The sequence below is a fragment of the Pteropus vampyrus genome, unplaced genomic scaffold (assembly GCF_000151845.1).
Source record: "Pteropus vampyrus isolate Shadow unplaced genomic scaffold, Pvam_2.0 Scaffold35, whole genome shotgun sequence".
NCBI lineage: Eukaryota > Metazoa > Chordata > Mammalia > Chiroptera > Pteropodidae > Pteropus > Pteropus vampyrus.
Window position 1 is genome coordinate 1,122,192 of NW_011888816.1, and position 19,110 is coordinate 1,141,301.

General features: G+C 45.4%; 1 protein-coding gene and 2 pseudogenes across 6 annotated transcripts in view; 1 reads left to right on the forward strand and 2 right to left on the reverse strand.

Annotated features, from left to right (window-relative positions):
- The window catches only part of CDCP1 (CUB domain containing protein 1), a 49,185-nt gene that overhangs the window by 20,829 nt on the left and 9,246 nt on the right, over nt 1-19,110 (forward strand). For 2 of the 6 annotated variants that reach the window (XM_023529038.1, XM_011357343.2), the window contains exons 2-6: nt 5,029-5,238; nt 10,157-10,519; nt 11,557-11,925; nt 15,917-16,138; nt 17,180-17,252. In XM_023529038.1, coding sequence (XP_023384806.1) covers nt 5,029-5,238; nt 10,157-10,519; nt 11,557-11,925; nt 15,917-16,138; nt 17,180-17,252 — 1,237 coding nt within the window. Of the gene's footprint in view, nt 1-5,028; nt 5,239-8,293; nt 9,867-10,156; nt 10,520-11,556; nt 11,926-15,916; nt 16,139-17,179; nt 17,561-18,997; nt 19,102-19,110 lie in introns of those variants that run through there. The other 4 variants (XM_023529037.1, XM_023529041.1, XM_023529039.1 and 1 more) reach the window with 4 other exon arrangements.
- On the reverse strand, nt 7,937-8,090 carry LOC111738119 (annotated as a pseudogene).
- Nucleotides 8,192-8,311, reverse strand: LOC111738137 (annotated as a pseudogene).

Consider the following 19,110-nt stretch of genomic DNA (forward strand, 5'->3'; position numbering starts at 1 on the left):
GCCTGCAAGCTTTCCAGAAGGCTCTGGGCCCTGTCCCCGTGAGGGCTGGCTGGGATTTCTTTCAGCCGGTAAGACCTCGAAATCACAACAGAATGTGAAGCTTTGTCTGGGTTTCTGTGAATCCTGGGTAATAGATCTCCCGGAATAGTACACCAATGAAATCCCAAGTTCCTGGGGAGACAGAAGAAAGAGATGTTGAAAGAGAGAACACCCATGCATTTTCTCTAAATCACTGTACGCTTATCAAGCACTTAGATGTGCCGGCCCCGCTTAGGGGGGCGGGGGCGGGAGGCCGAGATTTATTCCACAGCGTTGGGATTTCCAGCTTTGAGATATGATTCATGGTGGTGAGTGGGAAAGAGGGAAAACGTGCAAGCAGGATGGTCTCGAACTTCAAGCGTTTGTCATAAAACGAGTTATAAGTTATTATACTCCAACAGTGGGGTTCTTTCTGCTACTTTTATTACAGCGACATGAGTGCCTCTGGAGTGGTAGAATTGGTGGTGGGGGGTGGGGAAGGGGGGTCCAGATTTCAGGTCTGCACATGATTGAATCATCTTCTTACTCCCTCCCTCTCTCCCCTTCTAGCTGACATATTTATCATGGAGGATGAGGGGGGCAGTTGAAAATGACAGCCCTGGGGGTGAGGTGTCCTTGGCGTTGACTCTGGGAAACAGCCCGTTATATAAATTGTTTCCAGCTGCCAAGGTGGGTCAGACGGGGCTTTGGTGTCTGTCGTTAACTTGATGTTTCCTCTGGGCTGTGAATTGGAAGCCAGGCGGGGACTATGCCACCCAGGTTCTCTGGGCTGCGGGACTGGGCAGTAGGACGTGCTGGGTCGGTCATCTGAAGTCCGAACAAAGAAACATGGTCAGATGTTAGAAATACACCCCGAGTGAGTTGCTTAACCCTTATGAGGCTTTGTATTCTTTGTTTGCAAAATGAATTTGGGTGAAAATCTGGGTTATTTAGATCCAGAATTTAAAAAGATAAGTAACAGAGGTACCATTAGTGATTCATGAAGGAAGGATCAGCATATGCACATTCAATAATTATATTTGAGACAGCTGGCTTTCCATGGGGAGGGGAGTGGATTCCTACACCATAGACTAAAAAAAAGTGTTCCCAATACAGATTCCAGATCCTATGATGGGCCTATTGGTATGTGACACTATCATTTTTAAAGCCCACCAGACTTCAGACTTAGAAATCCCCAGTCTAGACTATTAACCCTCTGGGACAAGGACTCTGCCTGTTTTTGTAATTAAATCATATGCACTGAGTATGGTCCCTAGAACATATTACAAACCCAAAAAGTGTTTGTTAAATGAATACGTGATGTAAAGTTTCTAAAAGAAAAAAAAAATTTTTTTTTCCAAAAGAGATTGTACATTTTTCTTTGGCATTCATTAACAATAGAACATATTGTCATAGCTCCCAAATTATTTGGGGAACTGACCTGCCTAAAAGCAGGAGGGAAGAACTGAATGGAGAGATGGCAGCGAGATTAGCCTTGTTCTTCTCAAAACATAATTTAAAAATATTTCCCATACCTCGAGAGAAACTAGGCCAACCCCAAAACATTATTAAGCCATATTTTAACTGTGGGCATGATTATTCTTTTTTTTTTTTTTTCATTTATTAAGTCCCTACTCTGTGTAGAAACACAATCTTTCTAACACAAGTTTTTGTTTCTCTTTTTTGTTTATGAAGGCATAACTTATATGCAGCCAACATCAACGATTTTAAGTATCCAGTTTGCTGAATGGTGGTGTCTGTGTACACGGTGTGATCACTGCCATGGTCAAGATCTAGAAAGGTTCTCTCATCCCAAAGTATCTCCTTCAGCCTCAGGCACCTGCCGATCTGCTTTGTGTCTATCACTTCATTAAACTAATAATAATCATAATCGTAGAGTCAGGAATTTTAAAACGATGCATTGGCCAAAGGATGTAAAAGCAGACAAGGGAAAAATGCAAGCGAGAAAGAAATTGGGCTGCAGGCCGGGCTGTAGACCTGAGACTTCACTGGATACGAAATTAGTCCCACTGGTGACCCAGGGCTGGAGGCCACAGAAAAGCGTCCTGCCTGAGCCTTCAGAGACGGGTGCTCCAAGAATTTTGTACAAATAACATGATAAGCCGTGTTTATGATCACAGAAGAAGAATGTGAGAGTTGACACATACCCCTTTGTCATAAATCTGACGACTGGGTTTCTAAACGCGGGTCTAGATTCATTTTTAATCCGATGTCTTAAAGAACCCCTGGACCTTCCGATCTATCTCCGAAGATTCGAAATGGCTACACTGCCTGAAGATGAAGCATCCGAGTAAATAAACTTCCGTCCCAGAGGATGCTTTCTCTCTCTGAGGCTATTAACCAGAGTCCCTGGTTCCCGCCCAGATTTATTAGCTCAAACTGCAATACAGGAATGGTGATATGTCTATAAGAAACGAAATGCAGCAAAGACAAGGACGTTTTCTATGGAGCTCTTGGGAGGCTTGTAACTCCTGCCTCCATGGGGACACCAGGCACCGTCTGGGTCCTGAGGCTTCCACTGGAAAAGGCAAGTAACTGCCGCCTTCCTGTAGGAAGTCCTCGCGTTCTGATCGTGGGAAGCGAGAACAAATGCAAAAATAATGGCGCCCTGAGTCACAGACTAGAGCAGGGACGGACATACAGGAGGTTCAGGATGACACGGTCGGGGCGGAAGGAGCACTTTGGGTGGCTGGTCAGGGAAGGACGCTCTGAGGAGATGACCTTTAAACTGAGACTGCAATGACAGAAGGGACCCAGCTCTTGCTAGAGAAAGAGCATTTTAGGAATCAGGACCGGCACATGCAAAGGCCCTGAGGTGAGAAAGGGGTGGGTGCATTCAACAAAGAAGGCAAAGGTGACCGAGTACAGGAGCCAAGGCAGAGAGCGAGACAAGCTGAAGCTGGAGAGATGAGACGTTTTGCTCCAAAAATGCAAACCGAAGCCATTTTGGAAACAAAGTCACCAAGGCCGCTGTGCTGGTGCCCTGGCACTCAGGAACGTGTCACTGCTGGGCAGTAGCTGGCAATGCTTACTGTTGCAAAGCGACTTCTTACTTACTCGAGTACTGATCATAGCCGCTGAGCTGGCCGGGGATTGAGAGTTCTTCTAGCCCAACCCCCTCATTTTACGAATGCAGGAACAGGGTCCAAAGAGGGTAAAGTTCTTACCTGATAAACTGGGGTAAATATTTGTAGTTCACGATCGCAGGTTAAGGGTTCAATTTCCACACTCCTTACACAGAGCTGCTGGCCGGCAGCACTGGAGCAGAGCGAGCGAAGGGGGGAGGTACAGGAAGAGGCTGCCAAAATTTCAAACATTTGATCACACACAGCTGCCGGGCTCTGGGAACCCAAGGTATGGGAGGAGAAATGCCGACGCCTCTCGTGCCAGAAGTTCTGGTAAAGTTAAAGCACATGGCTGGCCCACACCTGGAAAAAACTCAAACGTCACTCAACAGGTGCATGGGTAAATAAACCGTGGTCTATCCAGACTACGAAATACTACTCAGCGATAAAAAGCAACGAACTACTGACCATGTGATCGTGTGAATGAAGTTCACCAACACGCTGAGCAGAGAAGCCAGCTACAAACAAGAGAATATTCTGTAAGATTCTGTTTATGTAAAAATCCAGATGAGGCAAAACTAACTGATCATTTTCTGGGACTGGTGTGAAGGTTGACTGCAAGGGAACTTTTGGGGGTGATGAAAATGTCATTAGATCTTGATCGTTGTGATGGTCGTGTGTATAGATTTGTCAGGACTCTTAAAGTGAGGAGGTCCTTTTTTTTTAATTTTCATTTTTCAATTACAGTTGACATTCAATATTATTTTATATTAGTCTCAGGAGTGGGTCCTTCTTAACGTATATAAATTATATCAATAAAGTTGATTAAAAACAAACATTTTTTAAAGGGTGAAGGGAAAGCACAGCTGGAAAACAAACAAAAAAAAAACCTCTCTGTTGGATTGTTGTTCGTTGGCAAAACGCCTACTGTGCACCTTCGAGGCTCACGTTCCTTTGCAGGCACTGACCTCTTTGCTCCTGAATGCGGTGGGACAGAGGCGCCAACTGCAGCCCTGTGGGTCTCTGTGACCCCTGGGTTCCTTCCACCTGCAGATGACCGTCCCTCCATCCACTGCTCCTAAGCCATCAACTGCCCAGAGACCCACGATCAGGACCCGAATCAGGGAAGGGGCGGTGGCCGCCGAGGAGAAAGGTGGCTCTTCCTTTTTAGTGGAAGACTTAGAAATCGATAAAACAGAGGGAACGGGAAGGAGATTGGGCTTGCTCATAAATCAGGGCCCCATCCTGACGGGTGTGCACACTTCTGTGCAATAGCCAATCCCCATCTCCCTGGCATGGTCTTGTCTGTCTGTTCAGATTAATACCCCAGTCTGAGGTATTAGCATGATTTTGCTCTAACTTTCCAAGTTCGTTGACACAATATGTTTATATCTGACTTCTGCAAAGGTTTTCCTAGCCTCTGTTACTATATGCACGTGTATGTAGGTATGTGTTTATGTATGTATGATGTATGTTGTATTGGACATATGAAGCGCCCAAGGCAGGAGACAGCAGCCTTTTGCAGATAATCATGTCCCTCCGCAGACAGACGGTTCCCTTTGTGGACTTGCGTATTGAGAAGTGGTGTGGCAGTTCCTCTGATTGCTGTTTAACGTCACACAGATAGGGTATCTGAAAACATACTGCTCAAGACATCTAGGATGTGGTATAGTGTTTTTAATTTTTAGCAAAATTAATAAACCAAACAAGAGACACATGTCAGTGCCCAGCCCACAATGGCCTGGTTCTCTCCCGTTGGAGGGACAACACGCTGTCATTTTACATCATCCCCCTTCCCGGACCAGGAGGCAAGGAACAAAGTTGTCAAAGAGGGCATTCTCCCTGGACCGACTGAGGGGAAGACGGCAGGTTTGCAGACCTGAGCCATCCTGCTCACTCCACTTTCCTTCCTTCCTTCCTTCAGAAGCTTCTGAGATTGCTCTGCCACCTGGAAGCGGCATTACAGTTCTCATAAAGCCCGGGACCCCAACTCTGCCAGTGAAGCCCTGTTACATCATCTTTTCTAAAAAACCTACGACCATGTTGTTCATCAAATCCGGAGAAAGAAAGGCCTTTTCCTTTAGCTGCCAGAATCCAGAGAATCACTTCATCGTTGAGATCCAGAAGAACATCGGTAAGTGTGCACTCCTGGACTGGCCCCTCTGCCTCTCTTTCTCATGCTAAGCCAGCCTCTGTCACTAGGAAGATAAGATCTATTTTGAAACTCTGACTTTATTCAGCTTTTACTTGGCAGGTCACGGTTCTAAGTGCTTTATATGGGTTAAGTTGTTTAATCTTCAATTCAGCCCTACGAGAGGTTCACAGAGACAGTAACTGGCCTAAGGTGACTCTGTGGATAAGTGGCAGCAAGACCAGAACTCAAGTTCTCTGGCTCCAGAGTCTTGGCCTGTAACCACTAAGCCACACTGTCTCTGAGCAGAGCAGCTGATCTTCAGGTCTGCGATGGGTAAAGACATCTGTCAAAGGAGTTGGAGGACGAAAGAAATCGAAAGTTGAGGAGACAAGAGTGGAGAAATGGGTCCACAAAGCACAAATGGAGAAAACAGCAGCTTTGGAGGCTGAGGGAGCTGGGTTTGGCTTCAAGCTCCAAGGCTACATACTAATCATGTGACCTGATCACGTGACAGACATCCTATAAGTTACTTAACTCCTTTGCGACTTAGTTTTCTAGTCTATTAAATAAAAGTCATTGTACCAACCAATAGGTTGTTATGAAGATAAAATAAAATAATGGATTGGGAGTGTATAACATATAAGAATTCAACAAACTATAGCTATTAGTATTATTATTCAAAACTTGAGCTTGGGGTAGGAGATTGACATAAGAAATAATCAGGCAGAAAAAAAAATGTATAATTTCCTAATCATTTTAAGGTGGGTATGTCATCTGGGAACTAATAGGCACGGTAGCAACCGTGAGAACAATATTTGCGTTCTAATTAAAGCCATACTCAGAAAATTGCTTTGTATTTAATGGAAAATAAATGAATCAGGCAACAGATCATGAAGGAAGAAAAGGGATAAAATAAGCCTTAGGAAGAAGGAATTCAGAAAAATAAAAGGAGAACTTAAAGTACTTAAAAGAAGTTTTAAAACTACATTTGATAACTAAAACCAAGCCTTGGTTCTCTACAGAGACCAATCACATAGACAAATCCCTGGCTGGTCTCCTGGAAAAAAGCAGAAAATACAAATACACAGCATCGGAAGTATAAATGTGGATTTAATGACATATACAAAGGCGATTTCTAAAATTGTTAGAGACTGTACCACGTGATATTCAATGTAAGAATCTGAGAGACATGGGTGATTTTCAGGGAAAACTTAATAGGTTAGATTGACTCATATAGACAGGTAGGAAACCTGAATAAATAAATAACCAGGGAGGAGATTGGGAGATGTCCAAGATGGAGGAGAGCAGGGTTCGAGTTAGTTAGAGATGGTTTCATAGAAGATCCTATAAAACTTCAAGGAACAGATAATTTCTATGATATTTACACCGTTCTAGAGGCGGGTTGGCAGGCTCTCTCTATAAAAGGCCAGATGTGGGCCAGATGGTTTCTGTCACAGCTACTCAGCTGTGCTATTACAGCATGAAATCAGCCATAGATAATGGGTAAACAAATAGGCAATGAATATTCCAGTGAAATTTTATTTACAATAACAGGTGTTTGGCTGGACCGGCTTCATGAGCTGTAGTTTGCCCACCCTCATTCTGAGCATAGAAAGAGAAATTTCACAGTTCATTTTATAAGGCTTCTACAAACCCGACATCAAAATCGAAAGCATAAAAAAAAAAAAATCTCTTATGATTAAACATGCAAAAAAAATCATAAATAAAATATGTGTATCAAATCTAAAAAAATGCATTGAAAGAATAATGTAACCAGAGCGGAGAGGGTTCACTGGAAGACTGTGAGATAGCTCATCATTAGCAAATCAGTCAACGTAATGCTTTGCATCGTTAGATGAAAGAAAGAATTACATATAATCATCTTAGATAATTTTACATGTTTTAAATAAAAACTCTTAGTAAACCACAAAGAGAAGGATGTTTTCTTAATCCTATTCAGTGTCTCTATCAAAAACCAAGCAAATATCGTATTCAACAGGCAGACAAAGAAACACTGCCAATAACACAAGGAAAACATAAAAATTCCCACTATGCATACTACTGGTCACCATTATTCAGAAGTTCTCATTAAATTTTTAGGGATCATCTTAATAAATACGTAGAATGAAGCAAAATATAAAATTCTACTGAAAGGCAAAAGAGAAAATGTAGGTAAATGGAGAGGCTTACTGTGTTCCTTGATGAAAACCTTGGTTCTTTTTGATTGTCAATTCTGCCCTATATTAATTTATCAGTTTAAGTCAATTACAGTTAACATCTCAGCGAAGCTTTTACGGAGCTGAGGAGAATATCGATATACTTAAGAATCCAGTGGAATGATGTGTTGCTATTTGAAAAATGAAGGCGATCTGTGTGTCTGACATGGAAAGACGCGCCGGGTAGTTCTGTTCCATGGAAAACAATGCAGCTTATAGGAGGGGGCACAGTTCAGTCCCACGTTAGTAACTACACACACAGGCACATGTGATCACGGAGAGCCCAAAGGCTGGAGGGGTAAACACCAAAACTCGAACGTTATATTATTTCTACAGTGGATGGGAGAAGGGAACAGGCGACATTCATTTTCTATTTCCCGTTCTTCCATACTGTCATTTTTTTTTACAAGCATGCATTCCTCGATAATCAGTGAAACCAATAAAGCGACTGCCATTTTGAAAAAGGGGAAAGGGTGACACATCTCATCTCGCAGGTGTCTGAATGCATCGCTCTTTCAGTCCTAGGATGTGACACACAATTTTCTACATGGGAAAAACCCATGCTCACTGTTTTTGAAAATGATATGAAGATATTAATTTCTACACTTGATCTTAGCCAAAAGGTCGAGAAGCGATTAATTTCTAAAATAATTCCTGTAGATACTGGACTGCAGTCCAGTGGTCTGCCTGTCCCTCATTTTTATTTTTATTTATTTATTTATTTATTATTTATTTTATGCCTACATCACCTGGTCTTCCTAGGTGGGCTCCCATCCAAGTAACTAACCAGGCCCGACCCTGCTTAGCTTCCGAGATCACACGGGATCGGGCTTGTTCAGGGTGGCATGGCCGTAGACTTTGGTGTTTTTAAAACCTCCGAATAAGCATTCTGAAGGTTTCGGATGAAGGTGGACATCTCCGTTGTTACCCTTTATTGAAGAGTCCCATTAAAGTTAATGAAAGTGGAAACCTGTGCTGGCATCATCCGTGCCGTGAACCACTTCCGAAATGACACTTCTCCATCCCCGCATGGGAACCGTCTTAGTTATTTAATATTGAGGCGCTGGACGGGAAGCAGAAGAACTTGGAGGCGTGCTAGTCATTGTGACTACCCTTCTCTCTGTCCATCCTCCCAACCAAAGCTCTTGGCAACCAATTAAGAGATGCTTTCACAGCCTGACTCTCCCAGTGGCACATGGCTGGTTGGTAGAGCTGTGGCTGGGCGATGGAGCTTGGTATGAAATTAAATCAGACTCCCTCAGGTGGCCCAGGAAAGTGTGTTTTTTAAACATCCTCCACGTGAGTCTGGTGTCAAACCAGGGCTGAACCGCTGTTTTAACAGGGTTAAGTGATACCGCTTGAGCACGGGACCCAACAGGAACGACTCCACGTGGCGCTGGGCACACTGAAGGAGTAGGGGGAAGGTTACGAGGCCAGCTTTTGAAGGAAAGAGTTAGCTCGATATCAACGATGAAGTTTCCGTGAGCTTCTAAAAATAGGTGCTGCCTTTACTGACACACAAAGTCTAATTTTAGCCACATTCGTCACCTTGTTATCTGACCCTGTTTTATGGGTTAGGTGGCACAGTGGGTTAGCAAGAACGCAAGTTGACTAGACGCAGCCTGGGCTTTTGTCCCAGGATTATGTGCTTTGCAAGTGCCACGCTCGTCCCCTGGACTCCAGGGCTGCTTTGCAAACAATGAGAGGCTTGGTGTGCATGACCTCAGAGGTCCTGGGCAGCTCTGAAAATCTCCCATAATTCCATTTCGAGCTGGCAGTACTTTCAGATACCCCACTGGAGCAGCAATAAAGATTCACAGATTATTACTACAGTGGCCAGAGTCCACGCCGTGCTGAAGACAACAAAACCTTTACTGTTAGTCGCTTGCTTTCCTCCTATTTCCTCCCCAACAGCAGCGTTTCTCCCTTTGTTTTAAGAGCCTTAGGAAACAAAGTACATCAAACGATGTCATTAGTTGTTAGCCTTTAAAAAAATTCCACTGCCAAGTTAATAAAATATGAGCAGGAAGAGAACTGTGCCTCCAGGTTCCAGCCACTCAAGGCCTTTCTCATTCTGAGTGTACTCAGTACGCTGATGAGTCGTTGATGGAGAAACCAGTTTTAAAAGGTGGAGCTTCATCTTTGGCTCCGGGCCCTAAAAGCTGTGCAACCATGACTGTCTCAGAATAGAGGAAATGGGGCATCCCAGAGCACAGGCTCCATTGCGAAGGGCCCTCCTCTGACTTCCTGGAAGGCCCGGGCGACAGAACACAGTAGTTACAAGGTGGCCAGGGTCTGGTTCCCTAGAGGCAGATGCTGAATGGGGATCTTCGTTTAAATCGTTGGTCACGAGAGTACCCACAGAAGCACCCTAGGAAGAAGTGAGGAATGCAGGAGAGAGCAAGGGAAGAAGTAAGCAAAGACGGGGTTTTAGCTGAAGTGTAGCCTCAGACTAATGCTGGCCTGTGAGTAGCTTTGCCAGGCTGTATCACGTGAAGCCAGGAAGTCAGGTGTTTTCACTTCTGTGCTGGGCAGTGTTGGCCGTGGGCTCTACTCCCTGTCGGCACGGCTTTTACAGCTCCCCCAGCCGAGGCACTTCCCCAGAGATATGTGTACCCATCTGAGGGTCTCCTAAGGGGCGAGGGGGAGCAGCTAGTGGCCTGGGAGCGTGTGTGACCAAGATGGTTTTGTGACTGTTTCAGACTGCATGTCGGGCCCGTGTCCTTTTGGGGAGGTCCATCTGCAGCCCCCAGCATCGATGTTGCCCACCCTCAACAGAACTTTCACCTGGGACGTCCAAGCTCACAAGAGCATTGGTCTGGAGCTACAGTTCTCCACGCCTCGCCTGAGGCAGATCGGGCCTGGGGACAGTTGCCCGGACGGAGTCACTCACTCCATCAGCGGCCGCATCGATGCCACCGCAGTCAGGATCGGAACCTTTTGCAGCAACGGCACCGTGTCCCGGATCAAGATGCAAGGGGGCGTGCAGATGGCCTTACACCTGCCGTGGTTCCACAACCGGAACATCTCCGGCTTCAGTATCGCGAACCGGTCGTCCATAAAACGTGAGCACACACTCCCTCCCCGCTGTTTGCTGAGGATGAAACGTACCGAATCACCGCTGTTCGGGGTTAGAAAGGGTCAGGTGTCAGCAGTTTTGTATCATTCAACTTGAATACCTTACAGCAGCGGTCCCCATCCTTTTTGGCACCGGGGACCGGTGCTCCTATGAGAATCTAATGCCTGGTGATCTGAGGGGGAGCTGAGGCGGTGATGCTGGCGCTGGGAGCAGCTGCGAATACAGATGAAGCTTCGCTAGCTCACCTGCCACTCACCTCCTGCTTTAAAGTAAGCTCACACCCTTCTCTGTTAAACAGCCCAGTGGTGACTCTCTTTTCTTTGTCCTTTGTGCACGTGAGGTTTGTTTTTTAAAAAATGAGATGGGATTGGTTCTACAGACCTCCCGTGATCGCTCCGTTTCTAATTTCTTTGTCTTGTCTTCTATCTCTTGTACATTTTCTCTAATTGTGTCGGTGGCGTGCTAGAGCTGGCTCACACCGGCTCACAGGAGCTGATTGTTAGAAGTGCAGGAATCTGTGAGCTGGTATTAAATAGAGCCATTCATAAAAATTAAATTATATAAACTTACAAATGAATAAGTGAGTTTAGAAACAAAGGTAATGAACGCTCAAAACTCATTGTCTTCTAACTAGTTCGCTACGTTTTCCCGTTGTCTGTGCTCCTGAGGTTATTTGTGCCGATCGTATCGGTGGGTGGAAATACTACACGATGATGATCTGCTGCCCATTTCCTCCCGACTCCACCTTCAATCATCTCACTTTAATACCTTGAACTCAGCTGTGGTGGGAGTATTTACACCAAGGAAGTGGGCGGACCCTACACATTAGCCTTTTTTTGCCCACTGAGTCACTTATTAAACATTGACTCACACACCACTGGTGCCTCCTCCTGGTAGCACATCCAGACCAGCAGCTCAGGACCTGAGAACCGCCGTCCCCTCTGCTCACCCCGCTGCCCCTCAGCCGTGGACAGCCAGGGCACGGTCTAATCGCTTCCTTTGTCTGGGTTCCACTCCCGATAGGACTGTGCATCATCGAATCTGTGTTTGAGGGCGAAGGCTCAGCGACCCTGATGTCTGCCAACTACCCGGACGGCTTCCCTGAGGACGAGCTCATGACGTGGCAGTTCGTCATCCCCGCGCACCTGCGGGCGAGCGTGTCCTTCCTGCACTTCAACGTCTCTAACTGCGAGAAGAAGGAGGAGCGGGTTGAGTACTACATCCCGGGCTCCACCACCAACCCCGAGGTGTTCCGGCTGGCGGACAAGCAGCCCGGGAACATGGCTGGGAGCTTCAACCTCTCTCTGCAGGGCTGTGACCAAGACGCCCAAAATCCAGGGATCCTCCGGCTGAAGTTTCAAGTTTTGGTCCAACACCCACAAAACGAAAGCAGTAAGTGAGCCCTCTGCCAGCACCTTCTTTCCTTCCGGGGCAGTCTGCGTGGGGTGAGGTTCCCTTCCTGTTTCTCATCCGTGGTCTGGTCCGCTTGGACTCTGGACCCTGTGAGAGTTGCAGGAAGTACGTTGCTAGGCAGTGAGACGGGCTCGGTGACAGTGCCTGGCATGCTGTTCCGTTTCAGCATACTAAGTAAGAAGCAAACACGAACTTGCATTCAGTTGTTTTTAATGAAGGCATTGAAGGTTACCGTCTAGACATCATGTCTTGACCCTACACTGTGGGTCGAGATGTCACCACACCGTCAGCAATGATAATGATAACTAAACACCGTTTTATTGGCTGAGCGCCCCATACCTTGGGCACATACCCTCTGTGCCAAGCCCTGTGCTAAACACGCCACTTATATGTCTCACTCAACCCTTATTACAACCCAGTAGGGGCAGCAGACGTTATCTTCCTTTACCGAGGAGGAACTAGGCATTTCAGAGAGGTTGTGGAACTAGCCTAACATCACACAGCTTGTCAGGAGCAGAGCAAGCTCAGAACCCAGAGCCTGTGCTGTGGACCATGCGGAACCCCGGGTAGCTTGATGAGAATGAGGTTACGGAACATTCCACACACAGTTACTAAGATGCCATGAATCTAGAGAAGGGGAGCCAGGGCCAGGACGCAACATTTAAGGAGGCACCCACGCTGAGGTGCTCACTTAGGGAGGCGTAAATACAGGTCAAACCCCAGAGCAGGTGCCTCCTTAAATGTTGTTCCCTGGGGTGCCCCGGTCACCTCCTCTCAGTCCTGGCGGGGCAGGGGGACTCACATACAAGATGAGTTCAGGGCTGCTGTTCCTGGGGTTCATCTGTGAACCAGAATCGTGAAGGAACAAGTTGTGGCAGGGGGTCAGGATGTCTCTGACACGTGCTAAGGCTGATTCTGCCCTGAGGGCTGATTCTCAGCTTTTTTTTATTATTACTTTCAGGAAGTGTTGGGCAGAGCCAGGCAGGAAAATGAAGTGGGAGTGTGGCATGGCATGTTGTTTATTTTTGTAGGGCTGATAAACATCTGAGACGTGACCATGTGGGATCCACTCGAGGGGTTGCCCAAAGTGGCAGACTAGAAGTGTGTGTGTGTATGCTGATCTGTCTGGACAATAGATTTAATACGTACTGACGGTATTGCTTTGTAGGCATTGGATTTGATCAATGGCTGTGTTCCATTCTTATAATATTTTTTAGGGCAGGAAGTATTTCACAGTGAAAACTAAATTTAGTCTAAAGGTTATCATGCAGAGGAGATATGTAAATAAACCATAATTAGAAGTATTAATTATCTGGTGTGAAAGGAAGAGAATTAATTGCGGTAATACATTCTCTCCCTGAGTATTGGAGTTTTTAAAGTTTTGTCTTAGAATCAGCAATAGTGGTATTAAGTGCACTGATTTGAGGATCAGAAGACCTAAGCTGAGTCCTGCTATGCCATTCATTAGCTGTACGACTCTGAGCACAGTGGTTTAATTCAATAGCTCTCCGTTTTCTTATGTTTGAACCGGAAATAATGATACTCAGTATTAATACTGGTTCCTCCTACCTTATAATAGGTCTGTTTTGAGGAGTTGATGGAACTCATTTATTGATTCATTAGCATGTATTTAGTACCTGTGCCAGATAAAGGCTATTAAGGAGATTCGTACATTCGTACAAACAAAGGGAATTATTTAATTGAGAAAATATTGGGGTATTTAATATTAGAGTAAGAAACAAATATAGAACTTTTGAGATATCTTACTGAACAGAAAAATGACTGTCATTGTCATTTTAATGTTGTTTCCATGGCTTAGGCAAAAGACAGACATTTCAGCATTTTCTCCCTAATCTAATACCGACACTGAACTCATCCTACAGATGTAGAACATTCTAAGTGCGTGTGCGCGCGCGCATGCGCGCGCGCGCGCGTGTGTGTGTGTGTGTGTGTGTGTGTATAATTTAAACCTTTCCAATTTGATGGCTTTCTATAAATGCAGAATGAATAAAATTAAAAAGCAACTCAGTAAAATGTGACTTCCAGCGGGTCACAGAGAAGAGCCTTCTGGGGAAGACATTATAAAGTGAAATGACTCTTACAAAGCAATCTGGTCATCTTTTCTAAATAGTTGGGGAAATATCCCTCTTCTTGCACCTCACAATCAGATCAGGTCTGGGACTTTATCCTGAGGAAAGAGATGAAAATCAAGCATGCACATGACCTTCTTAGAACCTTTTATTTCTAATGGCAAGATCAGAGAAATCACCTAACTGGCCAACAATGGGGCAGTTTTTTCAAGTTACCGAAGACATACATAAATATTTTCTTATTAAAAATTCAAATATTATAGACAAAACTAACATTCCCTCCTGACCATCTGTACTTTCTCACTTCCAGGCTTCTCTCCTGGGGTAATCATAATTATGGATTTGTTGTATTTCTCTCCATATCTTTTTTCTCTTCATTTACATATACAAGTACGTATGTATAGAAATAGCTGTTTTGTTGTACATGGACATTTTGTAAATAAATGGCATCATAGTCAACATATTATTCTACAACTTGCTGTTTTGGTAGATATTATATCTCGAAGGTTCTTACATGAGTATATTTAGAGTTCCTTCATTCTTTTTAACTGCTGCATAATATTCCGTTCCTGAATGTTCCATAGTTTAACTGTTCTGGTTTTGGTGGTTCCTAGTTTTCCACAATTACAGAGCTGCGATGCATACGTGGGCATTTATCCCCATGTCGCACTCCTAGGTTCACAGGGGTGCAGGGTTTTCATTTCTGTACGCATCCCCAAGTCACCATAACAAGATGCTCCACGCTCGCACCAGCAGTACGAGAGAGCAGCTGTTTCCCCTTACCCTCCCCACACTTGATATCATCAGGCTTTTACATTCTACCCATCCAGTTAGGGAGGGATAGTAACACCTTGTCATAATTTGCTTTTCTCTCTCTTTTCTTTCATTCATTCATTCATTCATTCATTCATTCTTATTATGGTGACATTGGTGAACGAAATCCAGTAAGTTTCGGGTGTATAATTCAACAGTAAGGCATATATACATCGCACATTGTGTGTTCACCGCCCATAATTAGATTTCTTTCTGTCACCACATATTTGACCCCTTTTACCCCATCTACCTTCATATTTTGGGTATTTGGACCATTTACAGGAACTCCTCAATCATTCCATCTTGCAAATATTTTCTCCCAGTGGGTCCCTTTTCCCTTAACATTATTTATGGTGCCTAGTGTCAGAAAGATAGCTTAATTTTTTTTTTCTTTTTTGCTTTTATAATTTGCATTTACTCCATATTTATAAGGATATGCTCTTTGTTTTTATTGTGGTAACTGCTTTGAGGCGCCAGTCCGATTTTATTCTACTAATGGGAGAGAGAGCTCTCCTGGTCCAGATTTATTTGAAATATAGTGTTTATTAGAGACTAAATTAAAATAGCTAAGGTTTCATCCTGTCTGTGAGTCTTTTATCCCTACACTAATACCACACTGTTCTTAATTACTATTCATAGCAGGAGAGTATTTATAGAAGTAACGATAAATCTCACTTAGTTGACTATTATACAGCTACTAAGATTAATGAATATTTTAAAAGATGAGTGCATGTGAAAACTGTATAGTAAGCTAACTAAAACTATAAAATAAAGCAAAAGCTGAGTAAAATTTTATATTCATTATACTTTTAAGTAGGTGAAAATATGCATGCGTATGAACCAGGATTAAAATGAATTTGAAGAGATGAAAGCAGCTAAATAAGCGTAGTAGAAATGCGATCGACTTTTTCTTTTAAAATTTTTTTAAAGTTATTGTGATGTTGCCTGAATAATAAAAAGTATTTCCAACAGTCCCTAGCTATAAGAGATTTTCGTGCTAATCGTCACCATTTCACGGGGTTGCAGCTGATCCTTTCTTTATGCCTGTTTTCTGTTTGTGGTCTCAGACGTCACCTATGTGGTTGACTTGAGCAATGAGCGAGCCATGTCACTCACCATTGAGCCGAGGCCCATTAAGCTGAGCCGAAAGTTCGTCCCCGGCTGTTTTGTGTGTCTGGAGTCACGGATCTGCAGCACCAACCTCACCTTGACACACGGCTCCAAACACAAGATCACCTTCCTTTGCAATGACCTGACGCGCCTGTGGATGAATGCCGAGAAAACCATAAGTACGCCCGCTGGTCGATGTGCTCCTCCTGGGCCATGGGCAGCTCCCTCATCCCTGCCCTGTCTTCTTGGTGGGGTCCACTGGGTAGGTTGTACATAGCATGAGCAGAAATGTCCCTCACAGTGCAGGGAGAGCAGGGGCAACCAAGAAGCGAACCGCGAGGTGAAGGCATGGCCCCCTCTGGGACCAGCAGCCTCAGTTGGAATGCGCATCCTTTGGGAGCGCTTTGTGCATCCCCTGCGTCCGTGCTAATGTCCCCTCTGTCCGGCCTCCAGTCTCCCTCTTGTGAAATTCACTCCTCCTCTGCTTAGCCTTCCCCGTCCCCTCCCATCTGCACACCCCCTGCTTCCACACTCACTGCCCCCTTGTCTTCTCTTGCATGAGACTCCAAGTTTTGAATTCAAAAACTCTTATCTTATTTTATTTATCCCTTTAGCCCCTAGCAATTCTGGACATGTGCTAGTCATATAATAAATGCACGATGAATGGAGAGCAGCAAAACCAATTGTCACTCTCCTGCCGGGCCACCAGGATCTTTGGCACAGATTCTCTTAGAGTCTGCAGATGCAGGAACTGAGGCCACGAGGGGCCAAGCAGCCAGCCCAAGACCACCCCATTGGGAAGTGGCAGAGCTGGGACGCGAGCTGAGATCTCCCCAACTCCACTCCCTACTCTGCACTGCACAGAACCGCCTCCCCCCAGAGGCAGATGCTAGGCAGCAGGTCCTGGTGGAGGAAAAACCTGTGCCCCGCCCACATGGCACTTAGCATCTAAGACACAGACACACAGAAGAGAGAACTTGATAAACGAGACAGTTTCAACCCGAAAGACTCCCCGGGAGTCGGTCTGCCAGTTTAGTAAGAATATGAGAGAACAAGAGGAGGGAAAGCTAGAAAAGGGGGATCAAGGAGCCAGGACAAAAGGATAATGGGCGAGGGAAGACCAAAGGGAAAAGCAAGAAAGCCTCGGGCTGACTTGATAGCTGGGAGGATGCTCTTCCAGTCTCCTCCCTCCCTGGGTACCACGAGCCCCTCTTTTCCAGGCTGCATGGACCACCGGTACTGCCACAGGAAGTCCTACTTCCTCCAAGTGCCAAGGGACATTCTCCAGCTGCCCGTGCAGCTGCACGACTTCTCTTGGAAGCTGCTGGTGCCCAAGGACAGGCTCAGCCTGGCACTGGTGCCAGCCCAGAAGCTGCAGCAGCACACGCAAGAGCGGATCTGCAACACGAGCTTCAGCTACCTCGTGGCCAGCACCGGTCCCGGCCAGGACCTTTATTTTGGCTCCTTCTGCTCAGGAGGCTCCATCGAGAAGATCCAAGTGAAGCAGAACATGTCGGTAACCCTGCGTACCTTTGCCCCCAGCTTCCAACAAGAAGTCTCCAGGCAGGGCCTGACCGTGTCCTTCACACCCTACTTCAAAGGTAAGAGCATCTTTTACTCTCCCCTGTCTGCGTGTCCCCTTGGCCTTTCTCGTTTGGGCATTCATCTTATTTCGGTTTTGTGATCGTCTTAATTAAGTTGTCGATTTGAAGAGGAGAGCGAGTTGAGTGGGCTGGTCCTCACACAAGAAATTTGAAAGAAAGCGAGTCCAAATTCTGACTTTACCATATACCTAGCATGGAAAATTCCAGGAGTTAGAAAGAAGACTCTCTGACGGTGGGAGGCGACGGTCGATGGCAGCAGAACAAAGAATCGGGTTTGAGTCTTTGGGAAGCAAGCAGGATATCGGTTAGAACTAACCAACTATTCCCGGGCCCTGCAGTTTTTAAGGCGGTAACATAAAAACCCTCCTGCAGACATTTTTGTGATTCTGCCCTGACCGTTCAGAATGCGGTGTGGAGAGCACCAAGTGGGATGCTGGGAGAGAGAGGCGTCTACAGCATCCGGGTCCTTTTCCCCTGGGAGGCTAGCATGTGATCTGCAGTGTCCCGAAACAGGAAATGAGGTCTCCATTGGTCACGAGAGTGAACTCTAGAACTCTACATACGTGACTGATTTTAAAAGTCACAGTCACCATCTCAAGTTCCTCACCGTTAGAGGCCATTGGAAAGTTGACCAAGACGTGCATTTGAGGTTTATTTTACTTGGTACCTTTGTTCTCAGAGGCATGAGTGGGAAGGAGGAGAATCTTGGGCCACAAGATTAAGGTCAGTCAGTCCAGGCTGCTGGATATTTCCAAGGTTATCAGAGAAATGCCTGCTGGAGAGTCTTTGAAATTAAGACACATTCTCATCAGTGTGGAATGTGGGGGTTTATCTCACCTGAAGATAAGGGATATAGATTAGTCGACATGTCGAGGCTCTTTCAGCTTTGCGATTCTAGCATTCTTCCCAGGACCTGAAGTTTTTTCAATCTCTGAAACAGAAATCAGGATTACCTCTCCCACGGTGGAGCGCAGACGAATGTTAGCTATGTTGAGGCCATTTCTGGAAGGAAGCTGAAATAACCGCGGGTTTGGCAAAATGGGCTGGTTTTTTGCTTGTTTTGTTTTTGATGTGTTTTGAAAAGCCCTGAACACCTAATTTGATGTGTTTTGAAAAGCCCTGAACATCTAATTTGATTTGACTGATCCTGTGCTGACCAGTACAATAGCCATTGGTCACATGTGGCAATTTAAACATAAGTTAATAGTACAGAAAACTTAAAATTCAGTTCGATTCAGTCACACCAAGCACACGTCAAGTCTTCAGTAGACACATGTGACCATGGCTGCTCTTGAACGGCGCAGATGAAGAACATTTCAGAAAGCTCTGCCGGACCCCGCTGGGCTAGAGAGTTTACCCCCGTCTCCTCCACACTTGTTCTCTCCGTTCCGATTGAGTGAAACGTCTGTGTGGCGTCTCTTCTCTTTCCTGCAGAAGAAGGTGTTTTCACAGTGACCCCAGACACGAAAAGCAAGGTCTACCTGAGGACCCCTAACTGGGAGCGGGGCCTGCCGTCTCTCAGCTCGGTGTCCTGGAACATCAGCGTG